Source organism: Clarias gariepinus, chromosome 13 (genome assembly GCF_024256425.1).
Source record: "Clarias gariepinus isolate MV-2021 ecotype Netherlands chromosome 13, CGAR_prim_01v2, whole genome shotgun sequence".
NCBI classification, from domain to species: Eukaryota; Metazoa; Chordata; class Actinopteri; order Siluriformes; family Clariidae; genus Clarias; species Clarias gariepinus.
The window spans coordinates 21,185,895-21,209,847 of record NC_071112.1 but is presented as its reverse complement, the minus strand read 5'-3'; the positions used below and the strand labels follow the sequence as shown (position 1 = coordinate 21,209,847).

Sequence of the window (23,953 nt, the reverse complement as noted above, 5' to 3'; positions counted from 1 at the left end):
GTCTGCCAGATTTGCAGCAGATTTATTCCTCATTAGTCTCTTAAACAGATCTGCCTGATAGATACAGATCATGCTCTACCTGCTACACTCACTTACTCAGTCATTTAACAAGACTAAACTCATGGAAAAGCCACTTCAAGTGTTAATACTGCTGCTCAGTACTATTAAAAAGAGTTTACATGATCTTAAGCCTATTGTACGTTAATGTTGTTGTTGTTGTTGGTCTTTCGGCTGCTCCAGGCAAGGGGTCTCCACAGCGGAATACCCAGACCCAATCCTATATAACTTGGCACAGGTTTTACGCCGGATGCCCTTCCTGATGCAACCCTCCCATTTATCCAGGCTTGGGACCGACACTGCATCCAGTGGCTGGGGTTTGGACACTGGCTGGGAATCGAACCCGGGCCTTCCGCATGGCAGGCGAAACACCTCAGTGGTAGTATGTATATTATAGTTTTTATAATGACAATTTTTTTAAGGCAGCACGGTGGCATAGTGATTAGTGTTTATCCCAAAATGCCATAGTGTGTAAGTGCGTGCATGTGTGCCAAGGATCTTGCGATGGCCTGGCATCCTGTACAGGGTTGTACCCTGCCCCGTGCTTGAAGTCTTCTTGGATAGGCTCCAGGCCTCCCCTTGCTGCAAAAAGGGGGGTTTTGCCCTAAATGTTTTTGGAATGCAATAAATGATCCAGGGTTCATAAAGAAAGTCTGCTTAGAGCCATCTAAGCTTTTTTTATTTATTTAATTATTTATTTACCCTTTTTTTTTTTTTTTTTTTTACTATAACAGCCCATTTATAAGATACAGAACACATACAGTGATCCTACTACTAAACTCCATGAAGTATCCATGTGAGAATTCATTTTAATGAAGCCTGGTATGAGAGAAGAATTAATGACAGAAACTCTAGATAAGAGAAACATGGTACTATGATGCAAAACTGTTTGATGTTTTCTCTGCCAGTGTACTGCCATCTATAGACATAGTCATATCTTTTTTTAAAGCTGTTTAAAAATGGGTTTCCTTTTGTGGCTTCTGATGAACTGTTATGGCTGCTTCTGTAACCATAGCTACTTTTTTCTTATGGGAATTTTTTTACTTAACTCAACATCATGAAAGGAAGTTTGTCTGCAAAGAGGAAACTGGCTTATACGAGATAATTAGTTTTATCCTGTTTTACGCTCTGCTATTTCACTAAAAATGCGGGACAAAATCTATTGGAATGCTATTGAAGAAATCTAATGAAAATGTTTTGCCATCATATAATTATTGTTTTAGCAATTATGGAGGCTTTCATGTGATTTAACGTCTGTTCTATTGAAAGTATATGTCCAAAATATTATTATTACACTACAAGACAAATACAGTTTAACAACGTCATTTAAAGATGTATTCGCCCTAAATTTCACATCAAAGGGGCCACAATAAATCATTTTGATGTTTAAATAACAAATAAATGATAAATATGATTCAAAATTATGATCCGAACTATCTAACTATCTATATTGACTAAAAAATGACATTTACAGGTGACATAACAGCATTGACAAAATCGACATATTCAGTTGTGATCAAAAGTCCCAAACTCTGGAAATAAACAGAAGGTTAATTTTTGTAATGTTTAAAAAAATGCAGTTAATGTTAAATAGGTTTAGTCACTATTAAACAAGAGGGAGTGCTGTTGTGAGGAATATCATGTGATGTGGCTGTGGACTGAAGGCATCACAACTGTGCTGATATTCAGCACAACAGAATGATCTCGAGTGTGATACTGTTTATTATGGACAGATTATAATTTCATAGTTTTTCTTTTTTTTATTTAACCAGTTATTTTGCTCCGCCATTACATATCCTTCCGTGACTAACCACAATTGTAATTAACAGGGGTTGAAAAAACTCTTATCGGCACTAGATGGAATAAATCATGAAGGTGGTGGAGAAACTTATAAGGTTTACTTTGATTTCCATTTATTCAACTTTAGAATAGCAGCTATGTTAACATCAAGGTTCTGGGGTTAAATCCCAAACAGTGTTAAATGAAAAGCTATTGTGCTAGGATGTACAATGACTTGTTCCTCACAAGTAGTAGTGCCCTTGGGTTAGAGATGGATTTGGGATTTAGCCATGTGGTAGAAGCTATTTAGCTTTATAACTTGCGAAATTAAAAGAACAGGGAGGCAATTTGGAGCGCGTTAGAAGCTATTACTGAGGACAGTTACTAAGATGACATAATGTTATCAGATGTGTTGTCCTGCTGAAAGTGCTTCCATGACTTCCATGGTTTTGAAGGTGAGTTTAGGCAGGTGGCTACTCTCTCATCAGTACTGCAGACTTTAACCAACAGTTAGTGTATTAAAAGACATACTGTATATCCAGACACACACACACACACACACACACACACAGACACACACACACATATATATATATATATATATATATATATATATTTATTTATATATATATATATATATATATATATATATATATATATATATATATATATACTACAACAATACTGTGGATTTCAAAACTATAAAATAACACATATGGGATTAGGTAATTACATAACAACAACAAAAACAACAGTTAGTTGTTATTATAAGACACAGAGGTCAGGCTTTTTGTAATAGTTCTTGCAAGAACAGTATTGTTAAGTGCATTTGCAAAATCCGTCAAGCACCATAATGAAACGAGACATATCTAGGAAAATTACTCGCTTGGTTTCTAGATCCCAATCAAATATATAAAACTGTTTCGAAGCATGTGTTCAGATGACTTTTTGATTGATTTGATTTAAAATGGATCATAAGGTTTTAGTGTAAACATGTCGAGTCAATTCAAGATCAAATGCAAAATATCAGTAAAGAAAAGGGCACCTTTTTGCAACTTTGAAATTCATGTAAATATAAAATACATTTTAATCAAGATGTTGTCAATATTATAATTTGTAATGAAAATTGCTAGAGTAGAAAATACAAATCAGGACCATTTCTCTCAGATTTTTGGACCCTACTATATATGCTTAGAATGTTTGCTTCAGTATGTCATATGCAAACCTCATACTTTCCCGCTATAAGACTACTCGGTCTGAATATTTGTGGAAGGAAAACTGCAAACAAAAAGCCCCAAATGTGACGCCACCATTCAGAGTTGGCCTCCTTGCTGAGCTTTTCACTGACAACAAAATGCAAGTAGCTGCTACACAAAGTATGCTATTCTATACAGTTGGAGGTTTCATTTAATTTCCTTTGGCTCTTGGGTAGAGTAGCCTGCTGATGCGGTTTGAAGATTTTTTGGCAGTGACAGACCAACACACATTTTTGGTAGCAGCTCTGCAGATGGTGCTCTATTTTTTTCTTTACTTTTTATATGCTGCTTGATGAGGGGGAATCCGTTTTGGAGCTTCGTGGGTGACACTACACTGATTTGAGACAGATCTTGGTCTAATGCCACTGCAGCAGGATTGGTGCCAGGCCTGTCTGCGCAGAACAGTGTACCGATTGTCCGTTAGTAGATTTTCACCAAACAAGAAAAACAAATATGGCCTACCAGGAACATACTGCATCTCTAGATAGACTTATTTCATTTTGCACTAGCGTGATCCAAACTGGAGAGTCTGTAATGGAATAAATTACCATTTAAGCTAGTTTGATATTATTTAAATGAATAGCGGTTGCCTTTTTTGCTCGCTTGAAATGGCCTTCTGTCATGGTAACGATGATATGTCTGGCTGTAATTGGGAAGGCCTGCTTTTGTGAAGAGGGCTGTAATCAAGATTGTGGTTCTCTTTTCATTATCATTTTAATTAGTCTTTTGTTCTGGAAGCCGGAGTCCATAATACTTGGCTCACTTCTCTAGTTCTCACTTCTTGGCTCACAGGGCTCATACACTAAAATTGGAGACCTTTTAACCCCCTGCTGTGACAAAACAAATCCAAGAAGCTTATCTTACTTGACATTAAGAATTTTTTTTTTTTACATTTTTCTTTTTCGACTGAATAAAAATTGCATCAGCAGGGTCTTCACACAGTTCTTCATATAATGAATCTCAGTGGAATCACAAGAATTAAACAAACTATGAAGACTATATAATAATCTCATTGCCCGAGAAATGCAATTTATGAGAAAAAGTCTCATAATGCTTACATGGCAAAGAAAATAAAAATTTAGAACATTTATAGGCGTTACAATTTTACATTACTTAATTATGCATTAATGACAGTAGATTACATTTTGTCCTTTTAAAACTATGCATGTTTTATTTGGATAGAAATACACAAGTCTTCCTTTATTATTTGATAGATTTTATTTTAATTTTTGATCTTTATCTTTTACAGTATATCGTTTATCCTGTACAGGATCACGGGGGCCTTGGAGCCTATCCAAGGAGACTTAGGGCACGAGGCAGGATACACCCTGGACAGAATGCCAATTCATTACAATGCACACACACATACACAAACACTAAGGGAAATTTGGGAAAGCCAGTTAACCTAAACTGCATTTCTTTGGACTGTGAAAACGGAGTACCTAAAAGAAAGCCGCCAAACACGGGAGAGAACATGCAAACTCCTTAAGCACAGAGGCGAGAATCGAACCCTTGACTTGGAGGTGCGAGACCACAATGCCAACCACTACACCACTATGCCATGCATTTATTTATTTGTTGGTTTTAATGTTTTATATTATCAGACGCATAGAAAGTCATTCTTAGATAGATAGATAGATAGATAGATAGATAGATAGATAGATAGATGGTTGGGATCATTGTTTTGAATCATATTTATCACTTATTTTGGTGGATTTAGTCTATTTTCTATTTTATTGCGGATTTAGCTCACTCACTCATCGTCTATACACGTAATATGCATATTCCTGTGTAGGGGGCCTGGAGCCTATCTGAGAAGATTTTGGACAACTAACCCTGGCCATGATGCCAATCTATTGCAGGGCACACATCAGGCATTTTGGGAAAGCCAGTTAACCTGTATGTCTTTGGACTGTGAGAGGAAACCAGAGTACTGGGAAGGAACCCACCAACCATGAAGGGGAGAACATGAATATATATATATATATATATATACACACACAGAGGCGAGAATTTAACCCTTGACCCTGGATGGAGGTGTGAGGCCACAGTGTTAACCACTTCACCACCATGCCATGAATAAATTGATTTGTTGGTTTTATGCTTTATCTTATCAGGCACAAAAATAATAATTTAAATTTCATATATAGCCTATATATATCTTTCTTTTATCTGTTTATCTATCAGATAAAAATATCTGTCTGTCTATCTGCTTTTGAAAATGAATGAAAACGTAATGTATTTACAGATAGATAGATAGTTAGATAGATTTTATCTTGATATCATATTTATATTTTGGTGAATTTGTCATGTTATACAGCAAAACATTTTTGAAAGTAGATAGATAGGTGTTAGGGATCACGGTTTTGAATCATATTTATCATTTATTTTGGTGGATTTCACCTTCTATAACACAATTTAAAAACCTGGTCATTAAAACGATGTCAAATTTATAGTCGCTCTTTGAGGTAAATTATTTGGCCGAATACATCTTTAATGGACGCTCCCACTTCCCCGGGTTGTGGCAAGAGGTCACGCCCACGTGAGAGCCGATTGGCTGAAACCTGGCGGTGCTGGTTTCTCATTGGTCCGCGCTTTTCCATTGAATCGCTTCCACCTTCACTTTTGTCAATTTTCTGCGCTTTCATTGAACTGACCGGCGGCGGAGTGCAAGTGCAGCCCGCGCGCGCTCCTCACACTCCGGACACTGTGTCTCGCGCCGGGACGGGCCGAGAGCGTCACTTATATACCGGGGGGGATTTAAATACATGAAGAACGCGTTCCTGAGGCGGTTTCTCCCGGCGGTTTAAAGGAGGAGGAAAGCAGAACAGAGAGAAGAAAGAAAGAAAGAGATCTACTGATGTGTGCGCGCGCGCGTGTGTGTGTGTACTCATTCTCCGCTCGAGACACATAACACGGCAATGAGTAGAGTCCGGGACGCGCGCGCCTCCATTTCATAAGCTCGACTTTGTGCGTTACAGGACAATAGAAAAGGCGCGATCGTGGGATTAACCTCGGGGTTTTATTTATTTTTAAAAAAACAAAGAGGGATATACTGTACAATGCCGGACCAGATCACGGTGGCGGAGTTTGTAACCGAGACGAATGAAGATTACAAATCGCCCACGGCCTCGAACTTCACCACGAGAATGGTGCACTGTAGGAACACAGTGAGCGCCCTGGAGGAGGTGAGTTCACCCGGACACACACCTACAGACACTCACACACACAAAATCTCTGTCTAATACACCGAGTTTTTTTTTTTCAATCAGTATATGCAAAAATAAGACTGCTGTGTTATTCCTACTATGTTCGCCTGTGACGTCATAATGGTTAATATCGGACCTCCTGTAATATGTCACTAGGACTTCTGGATGTGTCCTTAAACCCCCTATGTACACAGTTCTTAAAAATGTACACTTCCTGAAATCACATTTTTGGGGGGGGGTCAGACTTTTTGGGCTGCTCTTGCACTTCATTCATTCATTCATTCATTCTATCATTTATTTCCATCCTGAATCGAGCATAAGTTGGAGACACACCCTGAATCGGACCACCAGTCCAGCCCGTGACAGCAAGCACACAAACCATGCACGGTTCCCCAGCCGAGATCAATGCATCTTTTGTAAGTTAGAAAGAAGGACAAGTGACCCAAAATCGAAAACTTCACAGCAACTATAACGCAAGCACTGAATCCAACCGAATCTCTGCCACACTACACTTCTGCAGTAAAACTCTAAACCTGTTTGTGTTTTCTTATGTTCTACACTTCTTGTTTTTTAATGCCAAATAAGTCGGCTCAATTTCCCGTTTCAGGACATCTCTATATATTTGTGCTGTTTATCACAAGCCTTTCAGTGCAGATGCCGGAGAGCGCCCCATGCTCTGCAGGTTAAGATTAGAATCCGTGCATTAAAGCTGCTGTGGCTGATGCAGGGCCTGGCCTAAACACCGGCTGAGGGATTAAACTGATTTAGTGGCCTAAATCAAATGGAGGTTGTGTTGTGTGTGCATGTAGGAGCTCGATGGCTGGTGCTATCAGGGTGGTCAGACTTTATGACTGTGAGTGCTGGCAGGTTACATACATTCTGTCTCTTCTAAAAATAAGATAAAGTCTAATTAATAATCATGAAAGGATCTGAATGATATACAGTATATGAACTGCAGATATTTATAACTTTTAGTATTGGACAAATGAAATTAAAGTCTTCTGTTTGCTGTAAATTGTTTCAGAAGTAGGAGGTGAAACCAGTATGAGGATGTTTAAAGAGCTTGGAGGGTGTAGATGAGTTTCTTTTGTCTTATTAAATGTTTAATTAGTTTAACAACCTGATTTATACTGGGCAATTCATCTTGCTCACATACTGTACTGCACTGGAATGATGCTGATGAACTCGTCTCAATTCATCTGAATCTGGATGACACATGCACATGTGGGTGCATTTGGGGCAGATTTCAAACAGGGAAATAAACCACGTGCCCCCCCACACGCACACCCACACCCCAAAAAACATTGCTATTTAATTGGATAGATAAATAGATAAATAAATACTTTATCGATTCTGAAGAACAGCATGTAAGTGACGTTAACCGAGTCAGTATTTATTGACATAATATGTAATACAGAGAGTAATAAGCAGACCATTAAGCTAGAGAATAAGGAAAATTATGCAGGTAGCACCCTGATGTGTGTAGCAGATAAGCCTTAAGCCTAGAAGATAATGGCAGTTAATCCTACTGCTTTTACATTAATTGCACCTTTTGTGTCTAAATGTCACCATTTCTGTTTCTTCTTCATTTCATTGCAATTCTCAGTGAACTGAACCTCAACACTGATTGACTTACTTTTACAATCAAGATAAATCACAAGTGGTTGAACACCTTCTGACGGTTATAATTAAGGACTATAATGAATTATTAAGGATAAAAATAGGTAGCCTATACAAAACCGTTAGGATATTGTATAAAATTTTCTTTATAACTTAATATGTGAATGTCATCATGATTAACAGGGATGGGAATTACCAGGGAGCGCACTAAATAATATTGTCACAATACTTACAGTAGGTGTACTGCGATGTAAGTATCACAGTTTAATTAATATCCTGCTTTTATATTGCATTATTTCAAATGTATTTACAATTCTAAACAAGCTAATATTTCACTGCTGCTATTCAAGATGCTGTGCTGTGTGCCAATGTGTGACTAGATTAGAGCACGCCGCCTGGAGGATTATAGAGGAACGGCAACATTTTACCACCTTAAATGCAAACATATATGAACTAAAATAATAAAATATGGTTGCAAGCAACAATGAGTAGGCCCAAACACCTGTGCCATCACTGCCCGGATACACCAGAAACACAGAGGGCATTTCGCAAACAACCTGACTTCCTGTTAAGTAGGAAATAAAGTACAGTAGAATAGTAGAAAAAAAACTATTTGGAATCTGCTGCCATTAGGACACCTAAGCACCTTCGTCACACTGGGTACGTGCATTGAAAAATGGAAACACCAGGACCATTATGACATAATACAGTATGTTATATAACTATATACAGTAGTTATATACAACTAAGGAAGTTATTAGACACTTTTTTTGCCATAAGCTTAAGGCCTCACCACGGCTGAAGTGTTGGAGAAATCAAAACTCTCTGGTTTAATGGATTGTATAAATGATTTTTTTATATGATTTTTTTTGTTTAGCTCAATGAGATCTAAATGTGTATTAAGTTTGACATGTATATGTGCAAGTGTGTATGAGCTATGCAGCAAAATCTTCTGTAAAGGCCACAACCGGGCCCAGCCTCTCATGCATTCTAATGCAACAGATTCCAATCCAACCTGTGTGCTGATTTTTATGATTTTTTGAGCATTGAACACCAATAAGCAAAACAATAGGGCGGATGTCATAGGGCTTGTGTTCTAAAAATATTATTTTTTTTAATTATACTTATTGTTAATGAAGATATCCAGACTGAATTGTTATTTCTCCAGAATCTAAATTTAATAAACAGTAACATTTGTAACCATAAGCAATATATTTAACACATTGTGCACAAGCTCCTTTCCTCTAACTTGTGCAGGATCCTATCATTATAACTAGGCTTACTGCTAACTCTCGTACACTAATTTGTACTTTTCTTTCTTGGCTGGAATGGTGCCCTCAAGCATGTATCTTTTATTCTTCTAATCTGTATAATTTACTTAAGGTGCGTATAATCTATTACTCTATTTATGCAACATAAAAGAATTTAAAGGCATACCCATGCTGCCATGTAAAGGATGCAAGTGAAGGGCACAAAAGAAAAGGAAAGCTAAAGTTGCTTAATAGTGAGTCTGTTGCGTGCATGTGCGTTGGTGTTTTCAGTTTCAGTCTAGGAGTGGTTGACGTGATGGTCAACCTTGAAAACCACATTTTGTATCTCAGAAGTTAAGTTTAGCGTCAAACTTGTTTATTCTGCATGTCGTATTAATAAACCCACTGGGCCGAGTCATAACCGAGCACTGAGGTCTTCCCCATATAAGCTACATAGGAAGCTTTCCAAACACAATCACAATTTTCAATGTGTTACAACTTGTCAAATGTAACGCATCTTAAAAAAATGTTCATAGATGTCAAATTTTGTAAGTAATCAAAGTCCAACCGTGAACAAAATAAACGGGTAAAAACGAAAAAATTGGAAAGGATATGAATCCGTAGGGTCTTAAAAAAAAGTTTTAACACTATCATAAGACATGAAAACAATAAGCTTGTTGTATACATGGCTCTACTTTCCATTGAGGCCCTCAGGAAGTCCGCCCTGGAGCTGAACGATTGTTTTTGCCTTTCCTACTCTCGTCTGCCCCTCTTTTCTCCCCCCTCCCCTCCGCTGCAGTCGTGAATATGATGGGATGTAACTACAGCCTGTAGTGACGCCCACATGTTTGCAGTTTTTGCGCTACTTTTTTGGTCACAAAGTCCCCATGACCTTAGAGTGTAGTCCCAGAGTGGACCAGACCAGCTGCGATGTGGATAAGTGCAGCGGGTTCTCTGTTCCACTAAGGATGTGGGAAATGCATTTATACTCTCTACTGTAGGCGCCATAAAGATAGTTTTCTTTGTATTGCACTTTAATCAATATCTTAAAGCAGCTTTACAGAATTTGACAAAAATATGGAAATGTGTAGGAAATCTGAGTAAATCAAAACGATCAGATCGTCCCTGATGAGTGAGCCGAGGGCGACGGTGGCAAGACAATACTCCCAGAGATTGCAATAGGAAGAAACCTTGAGAGGAACCTGAGTCAACAGGGGAACCCATCCTCATTTGTGTGATATTAGATAGCAGGGATTGATCAGGAGTCATACTCTGTAAAAGAACAGGAAGGGTGTTTAAGTTAATGTGAAGTCCACTTTTGTTTACTGGAGGCTGAGGTACAAAAGGAGTTTCAGTCCTGAACTATTGAGCGACTGCAGTCACAAGACCTTAGAAAACAGCTGTCCAAAAGTCCAAAACCATCTTCATGGTCAAGTGGAACCGTCCTCAATCACCTCACATCCACACTGGGCCTCCATGCGATGAGATCTCCAACCAGAAGAGGAGCACCAGGATGAGTCCGACAGATCCAGGGGGCAGAGGGGGTCTGGATCACTGGCAGCTCAGAAGCATGATGTGTAGCATCCTAAGAGATGGACAGGTAGCCTCGACTTGTTACTTCAGGTTGTTATTTTTTATGCGTTTGTAAGCTAATGGTTTTTGTACTGGATCTTGCTTTTCTTGCCTTTCCTCGCACAGTTGATACGGCTGAAACTTTTAAACTCAGAAAGCAGGACTGTATCAAATACTTCTGTGTTTGAATATTTGAACTACCTTACACCTTACTTTCAATGGATGCCATTCAGAGCTGCTGTAACCCAAAGACATTGTGTCATAGTTCACCGTACAGTGCCACCATCAGTGTGGTTGCAGGGTTTTATCCCACACAAATGTCCCACACAAATGTCCAAATCATTTGATTTAAGATCAGATAAAAAGATTTACAGCGATTTGTATTTGAAGAAGCAGCAAAATGTGCCACTGGGTCAATAGTGAAATTGTCATGGTGCTTGATGGGTTTTGCAAATGCATTTGACAATACTGTTCTCGCAAGAACTTTTTCAGAACACCAAGTTCCATATGTTGAAATCAGTATGGTTTTTTTAACGGTGAAAAAAAAATGTATATATTGAATTAGAAGGTGTGTCCTGACGTTTGACTGATACTGTATATTTAGTATCTGTTGCAGGATGTTACCGCACCAACCCCATGCAATCAGAATACCTGCAGTTTCACAAAGATTTCTACAAGCATTCTTTTTTTTTTTCTTCCCGGATGCACATGGCCAGCCAAACGTACTGTAAGTGGACACCTGACCGTAGCACCCAGAGTGGAACGAAGAAGCTGTTTCAGTAGGACATTTTCCCGGAATACAAACTGAGGTCTATAAGTATGGCTGGCTGGTACCAAACTCAAATGGCGCTGACCAAATTGCTTCAGTACCATCAAGTATAGAGAAATTGTCTTGTCATTCAGTACCAAATGTTGGTGCCTGAGGTGTAAATCTCATTAGCGCCAGTGAGCCAGTAAGGATGCAGCGTACCGATTATAACCAGCCTAGAGACGGGACTCTGCATGCGTGTTGTAGTTTGAGGGGCTTGACTACCGTGTGCGTCACAGTAGGTGTAAAAATGTCTATGCAGTCTAAATTATGGCTCTATTTAAAAATAATAATAAAAAATCACCCCTGATAATCTTATCAGTGCACATAATGTGTATTAAAAGGACATCACTGACAACACAGAGAAAGTAATGAAACGCAGAAATGTGTGTGGAAAATATTTAAAAGCATAAAGTAGCTCTATGTTCGACTACAAGAGGAACAGACCACAGCCACCCTCTTATCTTTCAACTTTGCATAATGTTATAAAACTTTCTTTAAACTCCCCACCAGCATACATGGTTACCAATAGATGGTCGTCAGTGACCTAAACCAGGAGTTTCATGTAACTTTAGATATTGTTTGTGTGTAGCATTTGCTTACGGCCAGAGAGAGCTAGAGAATTTGATATAAACAGATGGTGTTTTGCATGAACATACAGAAAGAGCACTGTTCCTTGGACAAGAATTTGTCACCTTGCAACAAAAGTAGGCGGACATCAGTGTCATTTACATGCAGGGTGGTACTCGCACCCATCGCAGCGACACTGGCCGATCATTGGCGCCTGTGTGCTCATGCCACCGGAATGGGCAGATGGCGCCTTCCGCAAGGTGTGTCCTGTCGTCCCCAACATTGTGTGAGCCGCAGGTCATGAAGATGCAGTCAGTATGACATGTGTAGGAGAAAGCATGAGATGGTCATCACCCCTCCTGGTTGGTAGCAGTCCTCCACTGAGGGAGAAAATAGTGGAAAAATGCCTAATGATAATGGTGGTTAGCACTGTGGCCTCACACCTCCAGGGTTTGCAATGTCTCCCTGTGCTTGGTGGGGTTCCTTCAGGTACTCTGGTTCTCCTCCCCAACTCCAAAGACATGAACATAAGGCTAATTGGCGCCTCCAAATTGCCAGTAGTGTGTGTGTGATGTGCCCTATGATTGATTGGCACCAGTGTGCATGCCTTCTCGTGCTCTAATTCTCCTGGTATAGACTCCAGACCCCTTCTGACCCTGTACAGTATAAGCGGTATAAAAGATGAATGACTAATAATAATATATTAATGGATGAATGAATGATTTTAGAATGCTGTACTCAATAGTCACTTTTGATTATATAGTACATGTTGTATTAAGTGGTTGTTGGTCTTTCGGCTGCTCCCGGTAAGGGGTCGCCACAGCGGAATAACGTCGACAGCGGAAGGGGTCGTCACAGCGGAATATCCAGTCTGCACAACAACCCTCCCATTTATCCAGGCTTGGGACCGGCACTATGTCCAGTGGCTGGGGGTTTGGACACTGGCTGGGAATCGAACCCGGGCCTTCCGCATGTCAGGCAAAACACCTACCACTGAGCCATCAGTGCCCATTGTTGTATTAAGTGGGGAAACTGGGAAAATTTGTCAAGGTGTAAATGTCTTTATTCAGGTACAGCGGTTTGCATCGCCACCTCACAGCTCTGGAATCTGTGGGTCAGTCCTGAGCCTTATAAACTTTCTCATGGTGTGTTTGGGTGTACTCTTCAGTGTACTCCAGTTTCTTTCCACTGGTGATACTGGATACTGAATGGAAAGGGCAAATGAGGTCACTGCCGAGGTTGTTATATAGACCACCATATTTTAAGGATATACTTTCCCCCCTTTTCTTTAATGTAATCTATGTAGTTGAATTGAATATGAAGAAATGAGGGCTGGCTTGGGAGCAAGGGATGACTTTTTGCATAGTGCTGTACTTCACCTCCTGTTGTAACTCATCGTTTCTTTATTGCCACATTGGCTGTCTGAACACCAGGCAAAATGTATCTGTGTAACAGCAATAATCCTACGATTAATTTATAATCCGTCATGCTACATTGCACAACACTTCCTGTCAGGGCCGCGCATTTGTGTGAAATAGAGGACGGCAGCTAGGATTATTACGTTGTCCTGCTTGATAGAGCAGTCACGGGACGTTGTAAAGAGATCAGCATAGGGACGACAATTTGTCCTAAATCTAGTAAAGATTCTTCTGTAGTCAGTTTGTTAATGCCTAGCTTTCTATAACGTAGGCTGAAATGTTAGTAAAAACATCCATTATTCCTGCTTATCGAAATTTTTCTATTTATTTTTTGCTCATGAGATCGGTCCTTGTCAGCAAGCAAGGCGAGTTAGTGAGCTCTGGATCAATAAGTGTCCTTTATGCGGTTCATAAAGCTCACTTTACCACTGTGCAGCCTGTCAGTGATCCTGCTTAGTCAGTGCTCCCTCCTCCCAGTGGCTTTTATCACCCCATTACATTATTTATTAATTTATATTTATTTAAATGCCCCAACACATTTATTTAAATGCGCCAACACGTTTATTCAAATTGCCTCAGAATGATTCACACAGGCTGCCCTGACCAGGCAAAGTGCTTGAGCCCGAGTGCTGTGTAAGAATCAGAAGAGGCTCTGTTGAACGTCGTGAATTTCCTATTGTACTAAATTCCGTATCTCCACTGTCGCCATTATGTCTAAGACAACACAAGCCAAGTGAGCATCAAAATACTAACGTTAGGACGAAACAGAAATTGGGATGAAGTTGGTTTCCTAGAACAAACAAATATTGCTTCCTTCAGGTCAAATTTTGCATCATTCTTTCTCCCTGCTATGGCGTCATCTCCCGGTAATGAGCTTGTGTGTATTCCAGCAATCTGATTTATTCCACGTCTTAACGCCAATAAAGGAATTTAACCTATACGCGAAGGATCTTAATCAACAGTTAAGAGAAATAATTTTTCATGCCTGTCATTAGTACTTAATTAGAAGAACAGACTAATAATGTACACCTGATCATTCAGGCTATTCTCCAGTCAGGCAGCAGTAAGACGTGCATTAGACCGTGCATATTAGGATAAAAGTTTCAGTTAATAAACACACCAGATTGAGGAATAAATGTGGCATAGTTTTTGGTGCCAAGCAGATGGGTTTCAGATGATCTCCTGGCACAAAAGACTCTTAACATTTACACAAAATTGTGGGGAAAAAAATCAAACAAACAAAGATGTAATTAGTCACAGTTCTGCTGATAGAAATGCCTTGTTGATCAGAAAGGTCACATTGATCATCAAAGGTATCATTAGACAATGTTTCTTGATACTGTGTAGTACCTCAAGCGTTTAAAAGGGAAAAAACCTACAGGCTCTTGATGTCCAGGTCCAGGATTCTCAAGGGCCAGTGATGGAACATTATCAGAAAAGAGGTCCAACAATCAATTGTTTGATTATTAAAGAGCTGAAGTGTTGTGCAATGTCCACACTGCAAAAAGGTCTTAAAGCATTCACCCTATAGTCCTGATCTTGCTCCATCTGACTTTCACCTGTCTGGTCCCCTGAAAGCAGCCCAACGAGGACGAAGATTCACTTCCGATGAAGGAGTGAAGACAGCGGTGGATTTGTGGCTCGCAGCTCGGGCCTAAAACATTTTTTTAATAAGGGAATATGAAAGCTCTGTAGAGATTGACCAAGCGATTTTGCTATTTTTAGCAATACTTGCTCCTGAGATGACATTCTCATTTGTCCCAATGCCAGCCCGCTAACATAGCTATGAGGCAGCAAAAAAGAGAAAATTTGTTGCGTGACCTTTTTCATGAAGCACAGATGCAATAACATCCATGCAGTCCGTCCTTTATTCTGTTTTCAAAATGGCAGCCATTATAAAGTCTGGCACTGTATCACATAAACATTGGGCTGGAGAATTTTATACCATCTTGTTTTTGAATGCTTAGTATAATGCTGTTAGTATGAAGTAATCAAGATATTCCCAGTAGAATGGTTACAGGAAGAGGTCTGTCATGTTGCACAAATTTAGCTTTCGCAGTGAAAGTGACTTGACTTTTAAGACATTACTAGCAAATGCTTCAAGTCTAGCTTGTGAGACTTACTGCAGTAAGCATTGTGTTCATTTGAAGCTGCCAGTTGTCCACCAAAAGTAGCCCAATGCCTTGCAGGTTTTAATTTTTATGGCGGTTTTAGACGTTTCGATCCAGTCTGTCTTCGCTTTGTGAATCGGTGCATTTTTGGTAAGTCCTTAAAAGGTCATGAAAAACAAACTCCAAATAAAAGCACTGGACAATTTTAGGATGTTAAGTTTCCAGACTTTGCATGTCTTTCGACAATGGTCAGACAAAAGGTCAAAGTGGTAATTCTTCCTGGTTAGCCATAGACCGTAGCCTGGCGTGTTTTGCGCTCTCCTGATATCTTTCCAGGCCGCGTATGCGAGGAACAGGCCAGCCGAGGCAAGCAGAACAGCTGCTCTGTGGAACAGGTGGAAGGGAGGAAAGTTTTAATGAGCACCCAGAAGCTGGGATTAAGCTTGCAGATGTGAGCCTGAATCTAAACTCTTTAGAACGACTGTCACTCAGACAGGTGGGTAGCACGAGGACATGGGATGGCTGATGACCCTGGATTGCCTTCCCTTCATTTTAAGAAGATTATCCTTCTTGCCGGAGTCAGGCTGTGTTTGCATAGTGGATACTCTGGAGACTACTGAGCTATAATAGGAAGTGACTGAAAGTCACTGTGTCCTGAGGTACACTTGAGTGAAATAGTTAGTCGTTGAATCTCTCATTGGCTTTGTGCTTTTTTTGAATGCATGCCTCGGGTTGTGCTCCTCAGTCACTCTATTCATAAACAGCTGCAGTCCTCACTTTCTACGCTTCAGAGCGACAAGGGGAAAGGTCATGGTCCTGGCTTATAGATTTTCCATCTCCCTTGACCGTCGGCTATAGGTTCTCTAATGACACAGTTGTGGGAATGTGGAAGTCCCATTAATTGGGCGGAGGGCTGGGTGATGACCCCGGGCAAGGTCAGGAGTGCAACTGGCCTTTATTTACCGAGGGGGCAGGGAGGCTCTCTGTTAAGGAGGTGTGTCACAGATTTTTCCAAAACAAGTCCCATTCACACTCTTTGTCTGCTTTCTGGCTGTGCCTCTTCATTAATGAACTCTGATAGATTTTTTTTCCAGAGGTGCCTTGTGATGATGTGAACCGAAGCCCACATCAGGAACTTTAAAGCTCTAGTTTTTATTTGGTTAATAAAGACTGATGACAGTGACTTATAAAAATTTGGATATGGTTGACGGTGTGGGGTCCAGAAATTCTTGCAAAGCATCGCCGTTGGAATCACCACTTTATTATGCCTTTATGTTTATTGTGTTCATGGAAATCACAAAGTTCTACCCTTCATTGCCAGTATACAAAAGATATTTTGACATTAGTGTCTACTGTGATTTATTCATAATTTACTTGTGTGTTCAACTAATACTTGAAATGTACATGTAAAAATAAGGACGAACCTTTATATATATCTTTAGACTTGGTACTTTGTCTCCCTATATAAAAGCAGGTTCACTCTTGTGCTTGCTGTGAAATGTCTTGCAGACTCAGTAAAGCAGAGATGCCACCTGCATGTCCCCAGTTTGTCAGACTCCCTGGTGTTCGGAACTGGTTCTATTTTTAAAGCTGTGAAATTTTTAATAAAGCACCAAGCCTGTGTTCGCCCGGCGAGTGCAGAGCACCAGTGTGTGCCTCACGCCGCTTATTGACATCAGCCAGAATCAGCCTTGAAGAACAATCAAACTCCTGTATGACTTTAATACCTGCCAACAGAGCCCTAGTATTCTGGTAAAAACACACACATATGAAACACTCCAGAGAACAGAGTAGTGCTACAACATGTTTGGGTTTAGATTTTTCATTTCTGACATTTTACAAGAGATGGAGTGACTGAGAGCTCTTGTTCCCCTGGGTTTTGGGGACAGCCTTCAGCCTGCCCTAAAAAAGGGGGGAAAAAATCAAATCCATTCATCCATACATCGCTTGTACCGCATATCTTGTGTAGGTTCATGGGAAGTGACGGCACAAGGAGGGGTACAACATTTGATGGGCACATAGGAGCACAAGCACAAACTCTTTTCATATTGGCGATGCTGAATGCCCAATTGTTACAGACGAGAGGGGAAATGAGGTTGCTGCTGAGGTTGTTACATAAACATCTGTCATCATCTGCACCTGTTTCTCACAGGTTCATGTCTTAAATTAGATCCTGTTTTAAGCTTAAATGATTTCCAGAATACTGTGTGGCTTATCAAACAAAGATATTGCTTTAAGACTGGTCACAGGTACTGGGTCTTGACTTCAAATCAGAGCCAAAAACATACAAAAAATAAAAGCCATAAAAGTTCTTCAGGAAGCCCGGAAAACTGTTCCTCAAGACTATATTAAAAATAAATGCAAGCATGTCTAAATCTTTGTAAAGTAATGTTAAGAAATGAGAGGGGGGCAATACTTGAGTCTTCAAGTTATTATTATTTTGATCGTGTTAAAATGGCTCAAAATTAGTCCCTTGTGAGGAAATGTAAATAGAAAGTGAATAAAGAATGATATATTAGATATGGAATTTGGATATTAAAAAGTTTCCCAGTTTTTTGTTTTTGGAAATGCATTTTTATAATATTGATGCCACATACTGTATGAGTGAAACAGCACGGTTTTCAGTTTTTTCTTTAAAACTACTGTTGCAAATTCTATCAACCATCACAGCCTGTGTGAAATTGTATATTCCAATAATATCTACTGAAAGGTGGAAATTACATTATAGTATATGCATTACAGTTCTCCTCCATTGTGTGAAACTTTGGTTCCTTTGTTGTTACAGTTCATTGTACATTATATTTTACCGTAACTGTTTACAGCACGATAATGACTATAAGGGAGCAACGATTAATGGACATGGTTGATTAAAATCGATAATGAAGTTCGCTGGCAACGACTTGAATCGTGTATTAGTTGATGCTTGATTCTGACATGACCTGTGAACGCTCTGACATGTGGGTGTTACGCAACACCTTCGCGAGCACCTTTAAACCCTGTTAAAACACCTTCACAAGCAAAAATCTCCTGAGTGTGGGAACATCCGTTAGAATCAGAGAGACTTTGTGCTGGAGGAGGCGTGACCAAGCGCCGCTTTGTGAGGGACGTGAGAGTCAAAAAGGGTTCACACCTGAATTATTGGCTGTGTGTTGCTGCTACTTTGCTTTTCCTTGGTTTTATATTCAGTTTCATTAGGAAAGTTCATTAATACTGTAGTTACCAAATGCATAAAACAACTTCAAGCTAAATTACCAGATTATAAATTGTTATCCAATTAACTGATTAATCATTTCAATAATCGACGGATTAATCGATTAGCGAAATAGTCGTAAATGATTTAAAAAAACGATGTCAAATTTCCAGATCACTGAGATGCTGCATCATGATGCTACGTTCCGTTCCCAGTCCACATAGGCAATAAACTATTAAAGATCTTGTTGAATATGTCAGCAGTACTTCTCTGGCAAGCCTCAAATTTAACCTCAAAATATTGTAGTCAATATGAGAGATTAGAGGAAGAGTCTTTAAGCACCAGCGATTAAGTAGAGCCGATGGTTGTAGTGTCTGGTTCCTCTCAGCCAGAAACATTTGGATCTCATTTCTTCATTGATCGTGTTTTTATTCGCCTCTTACTGTTTACAGACCACACCTGGCAAAAACTAGAGGAGTCTATAACAATCCTGCTGATTTTGTGCATGTTTCAAAATCAGTCACCCTCATATTCTACTAAGCACAGGGTCAGAGCCACTGCAGGAGATACGGTTAAAAGCCTTGCTTAACAGCTCGATAGAGATTGGGCTTAAATCCCAGACCTTCCGATTTGCAACCCAGAGCCTTAACTCTTTGAGCCCTTGCAAGTCCTGTCCAGTTTACATGAACCAGCATGAGTTTTAGATTTCCGTGATCCTGCAATCATGTTTAACTTGCCCTTCCGGTTTTGTGGGTGTCCTGTTTCTACATGCGTTTTAGATTTGCTGATTCTTTAATTCCCACTGTGAATTTTGGTGTGTGACACCTGGTTAAGCTGGTTTAAAGTGTGCAGTTTCAGCAGCCTTGTAATATTATTAGCCTACCCAAGACACAGTAAAACTAAATCCTAATAAAGGCGTAACAGAACCGGTCTCAGCGTCAGACTATCTGATGAAGATCCTCTATCAGTCAAACTGCTGGTAAAGTAAATTACTATAGAAACTGTACAGTAATGCTACATTTGACAAAAGGGTCGCAAGAATCAGTCTCAAGCTCCATCAGGGAGAAATGAAAGAAAACATTCCATCAACTTGGAATTCCTACTCTGGAACTCGGGATGGTCTCCTCACCTCACCATCTCAGTGCTCGCTTTAGATCAGCTAAAGAAAGATGTATTTACTTGTTAAATCCGCAACTTTGATTACCGATCAAAGCTGTAGATGTAGACAAAGAACATAGACAGTTTTTTGTTTCACTGTTTCCACTACTACGTTTATAGCGACCCTGTGCGGGCAGTGGTAGATCGAGCAGTCAAGGCGCTGGGTTGCTGATCGGACGGTCGGGTGTTCGAGCCTTGGGTTGGCATTATTGGGCACTTGGGCAAGACCCCTAACTCATTGGCATTCAAGGCATTGGACTACTGATTGTGCAAGGTCCTAGGTTCAAACCCCACCACCACCAAGTTGAAAATGTTGGGCCCTTAACCCTCAACTGATGTATAATGAGAGAAAAATGTAAGTGGCTCTGGATAAAGGTATCCGCTGAATGCTGTAAGTGTAATGTGAATTCCATCCCAAGTGTGGAGAAATGGGTGGGTTGTGGCAGGAATGGCATCTGGCCTAACTCCTCTGCCAATAACTTGCGGATCGAATGATCCAATATGGCGACCCCAAGCTGTCCTGTAAGTATCACAATCTGACTATTGTAGGGTTTTAGACAAGGAAAATAGCAGTGCTCAGACATTTTTAACCATTCGCTGTTCACACTTGCAATGGCACCATTAGGTGTGGACCCTAATATTCCACTAATAATTTTAATAATAGCACCAATCTGGGTGAAACCATTTCAGACTAGTTTTTGTGTGGAACCTTGTGACGTTTTCCCCACATTTGCCCTCAGTGCCTTCGTGTTCGTGGCATAAGGGGCAGCGTGAAGGTAAAACAAGTGCTCCCTTTTGAAGATGCATTAAGGAGCAAAAGGTCTCCCTGGACACAGGAAGTTCGAATGGAGTTGCAATTGATGACAAACCTTACTGCAAGCGCTAGAACGCACGCGGGGGAGTCGTTTTCTCTGAGTGTCTCTTCCGTTTAATTACCCCAATTAACTCCTCACCAAGGTGTGATTATTGGTCTTAGATGCTCTTGGAGAGGGAACAGGGTGAGCGCAGGTTCATTTGAATGTACCTCACAGACAAACTGGTTGTATATGTTTGTATGCCCCCCCCTCTCAGCACATACAATGGAGTCTTTGTTGAGGAAAACCTACAGCTAGTGTGTTTAGGAGAGATGTTCCATCCCAGTGGGCTTTGCTCTATGCTGTTTTCTCACTCGTAAAGCTGCCGATATTGTAAACAGGGAGTGTTTTTTTTTGCTTATGCATGTGTGTGGGTGTGTGAGAGAGATATAGAAGAGAATGCAGTGTGTTAATCTCGCTAACCCAGGACACTTGTTGTTGTGGTGCAATTAGCAGCTGTTCCGGGAGAGACTGTTTGTTCATCACGTCAGTCGGTGCTCAGGTCAACACCATGACACCGTGGGATACTCTACCCTCCCCCCACGATCTCTTCTCCCTGGAACAAAACATGTTGAACAAGGAAAACTCAGAAAGCTTATGGTCATCGAATTCTGTTAATTTACTTATCTGGCAACACACAGAGCTCGGCTATGACCTCTTTACCAACATCACTGATGAGGCTTGTCCTTATAAGAGCGAAGAATATTGATTAAATATTGAGTTTCTGAGCTCCAGAATCAAAATTTGTTCTATTTGGTTCGGTTCAGTTAATTAAATCACCCGAAAAGCCAATGATCGTCTGCTGATGGATGTGTAGGGATGGGAACATGCTCATAAAAGAACGTTCAGTCATTAATGTTAAAGGTAAACATACCTTGCATGAAAAAATCATGCAGATCATCTATGCACAAAGATCACCAGGTTGCTGGCACTTAATAAATTATTAGAATAATAGAAAAACATAACTAGTTTGAAACGATTTAGATTAATTTTTTTTTTACTTGTGCTCTTAAGTGAACTCAAGTCTGGGTTGTTTTCCCATTAGGGCTCTCAAACACTTGAGGCCAAAGTCTGGTTCATTTTGATCAGTGAGAACACAATCGTTCCACGCTCGTGTTCCTGAGTCCGCTGTCTTGATGACGACACTTCGTATTCTGGCAAAGATCTAATCAAATATGGAAGCTCATCTGTTTGCTCTAAAATCTCCATGTGTGCGTGTAACACGCGCCAATTTCACCTTCTAACCTACATACCCATAGCTGATTAAGTAGGAGGACTCACGAGAGCACTGCTCTTAAATTTTCTTTTTTTAATTATCAGTAATATTAGGTATAGCATGAAGGTTAACTACCTCATTCTCTTCTGCTCTTGTGTTTAATGGCAGCTCACAAATTAAGTACCTGTAGGTGCATATTGACACCTTACGTATCGGAGAGTGTAAATACACAAGTGTACCCGGAAAGAAAATCAAATCAAGGTGAACGCTGGCCACCGTACAAATCAGTCTTGCCTAATGTGAAAACTCCCTTAACGCAGTTTGGCTGGAAGCATTGTCTAATTGCAATTAAAAAACAAGGCTGGTAGTTTGTAGTCTGGTTAATTTTGTCCACATCCGAGTGCGATTGTTGTCTTCCCTGTGCAAACTGTGCAAAAGTCTTGGGCACCATATTATCTTTACTACAAATGTTATACATGTCAATTATGTCTTGCACAATTATGTTTTAAAAAATAAAAATCCAAATATAACATGAAAATGAATAAATAATGTTACAAAAGAATATTTGCATGCTTGTAAAAAAAATGTCTTTGTTGCCAAGACTTTTGCACAGTAAAATGGCTGGTAGGTTTTACTGAGCATGCTGGAGAATATTTCTTTTGGTTGCACTTTCTCCTTAATATTTTCATGCAAAACCCAGGAACCTACTGTACATCAGGTCTTTTTTTTCCATCTGAAAATTTGTCCATCATGTAATATGCTGATTTCTTTACAGGTATGCAAATATCCTACTGTAATGTTATTTATTTATTTATTTGTAAGCTATGTTTGGATATAGTAAATGATTTGGGACATAATAATACAGACATAATAACTGTTTTTGGTCTTTTGGCTGCTCCCACAGCGGACCATCCGATCTGCACAACAACCTATTTTATCTGGGCTTGGGACTGACGCTGCATCCAGCATCTGGGGTTTGGGCATTTGATTCTGGGCTTTCCATATGGCAGGGGAGAAACCTAGCACCGAGCCACTAGTGCTGCAGACATAATAAACATATATAACATCATTTGTACAAAAAAGAATATAGTGCTCAAGACTTTTGCAAAGTACTGTGAAAGCACTATAAATATACCCTTATTGTTCTTATTAAACCTGACAAACTTTACTGGTGATTATGCTGATGACGATGATGATGCAATAGCTAGAGTACAGCCCTGGATCACTCCCCCATGTTTGTTGCAATGATCTATTTCTTGGGCTGCATTGAACCCCACACAACCCAATACTGATGTCACGTCTTTGCAAATAGCCAGATGAGCTCACAGGACGTTCTGAACCTCTTCCCTGAGGGACTCAATGAGCAGCTTAGCTAATTCCCATGAGACTGGGTCATCTTTGCGTGAGAACCTGGGAAATCATCAATATCGTCAACCTTCTGCATGACATTTGTTTTTAGAAAGAAAAAACAAGAATTAATAAAGCAGACAGGAACATGTAGTTGGACTCAGGAGGCCCAGCCCAACTAGAGGACTGCAGAAGCTGAAAAAATGACATAGCTGTGATCATGTGTTTCTAATTCAGTTGCAGCTTTCTTTAGTCCTCCTTCTCCTCTTGTTTTGTAAAATCTTGCAATAAAGAATACAAAGTGCATCATGCTCTGATGCCACTAAACTACCCTGTGCAACCTTTAGACAGATTCAGCCAAAATAAAGCGATTTCTTATGGGACATGGTTTTGTGTTTTCGAGATAATTAGGGCACAGTGAGCAAGGGCTTCCTGCATGTCCTCTCCTGTCTTAACTGCATGTATACAAAGAGTCATAGTGAAAGTCACCTCAGTCCCACCCACCTCCCCCATCCCTTATCTCGGTTGCCCCAGTGGA

At 40.0% G+C, this 23,953-nt stretch overlaps 1 protein-coding gene across 2 annotated transcripts in view; it reads left to right on the top strand.

The window, feature by feature from the left end:
• The first annotated feature begins 5,758 nt into the window (after positions 1–5,758).
• Positions 5,759–23,953, top strand: part of asap2a (ArfGAP with SH3 domain, ankyrin repeat and PH domain 2a) — an 86,876-nt gene continuing 68,681 nt past the window's right edge. For both annotated transcript variants that reach the window (XM_053509490.1, XM_053509489.1), the window contains exon 1: positions 5,759–6,280. In XM_053509490.1, coding sequence (XP_053365465.1) covers positions 6,155–6,280 — 126 coding nt within the window. In that variant the 5' untranslated portion in view covers positions 5,759–6,154. The remainder of the gene's footprint in view (positions 6,281–23,953) is intronic.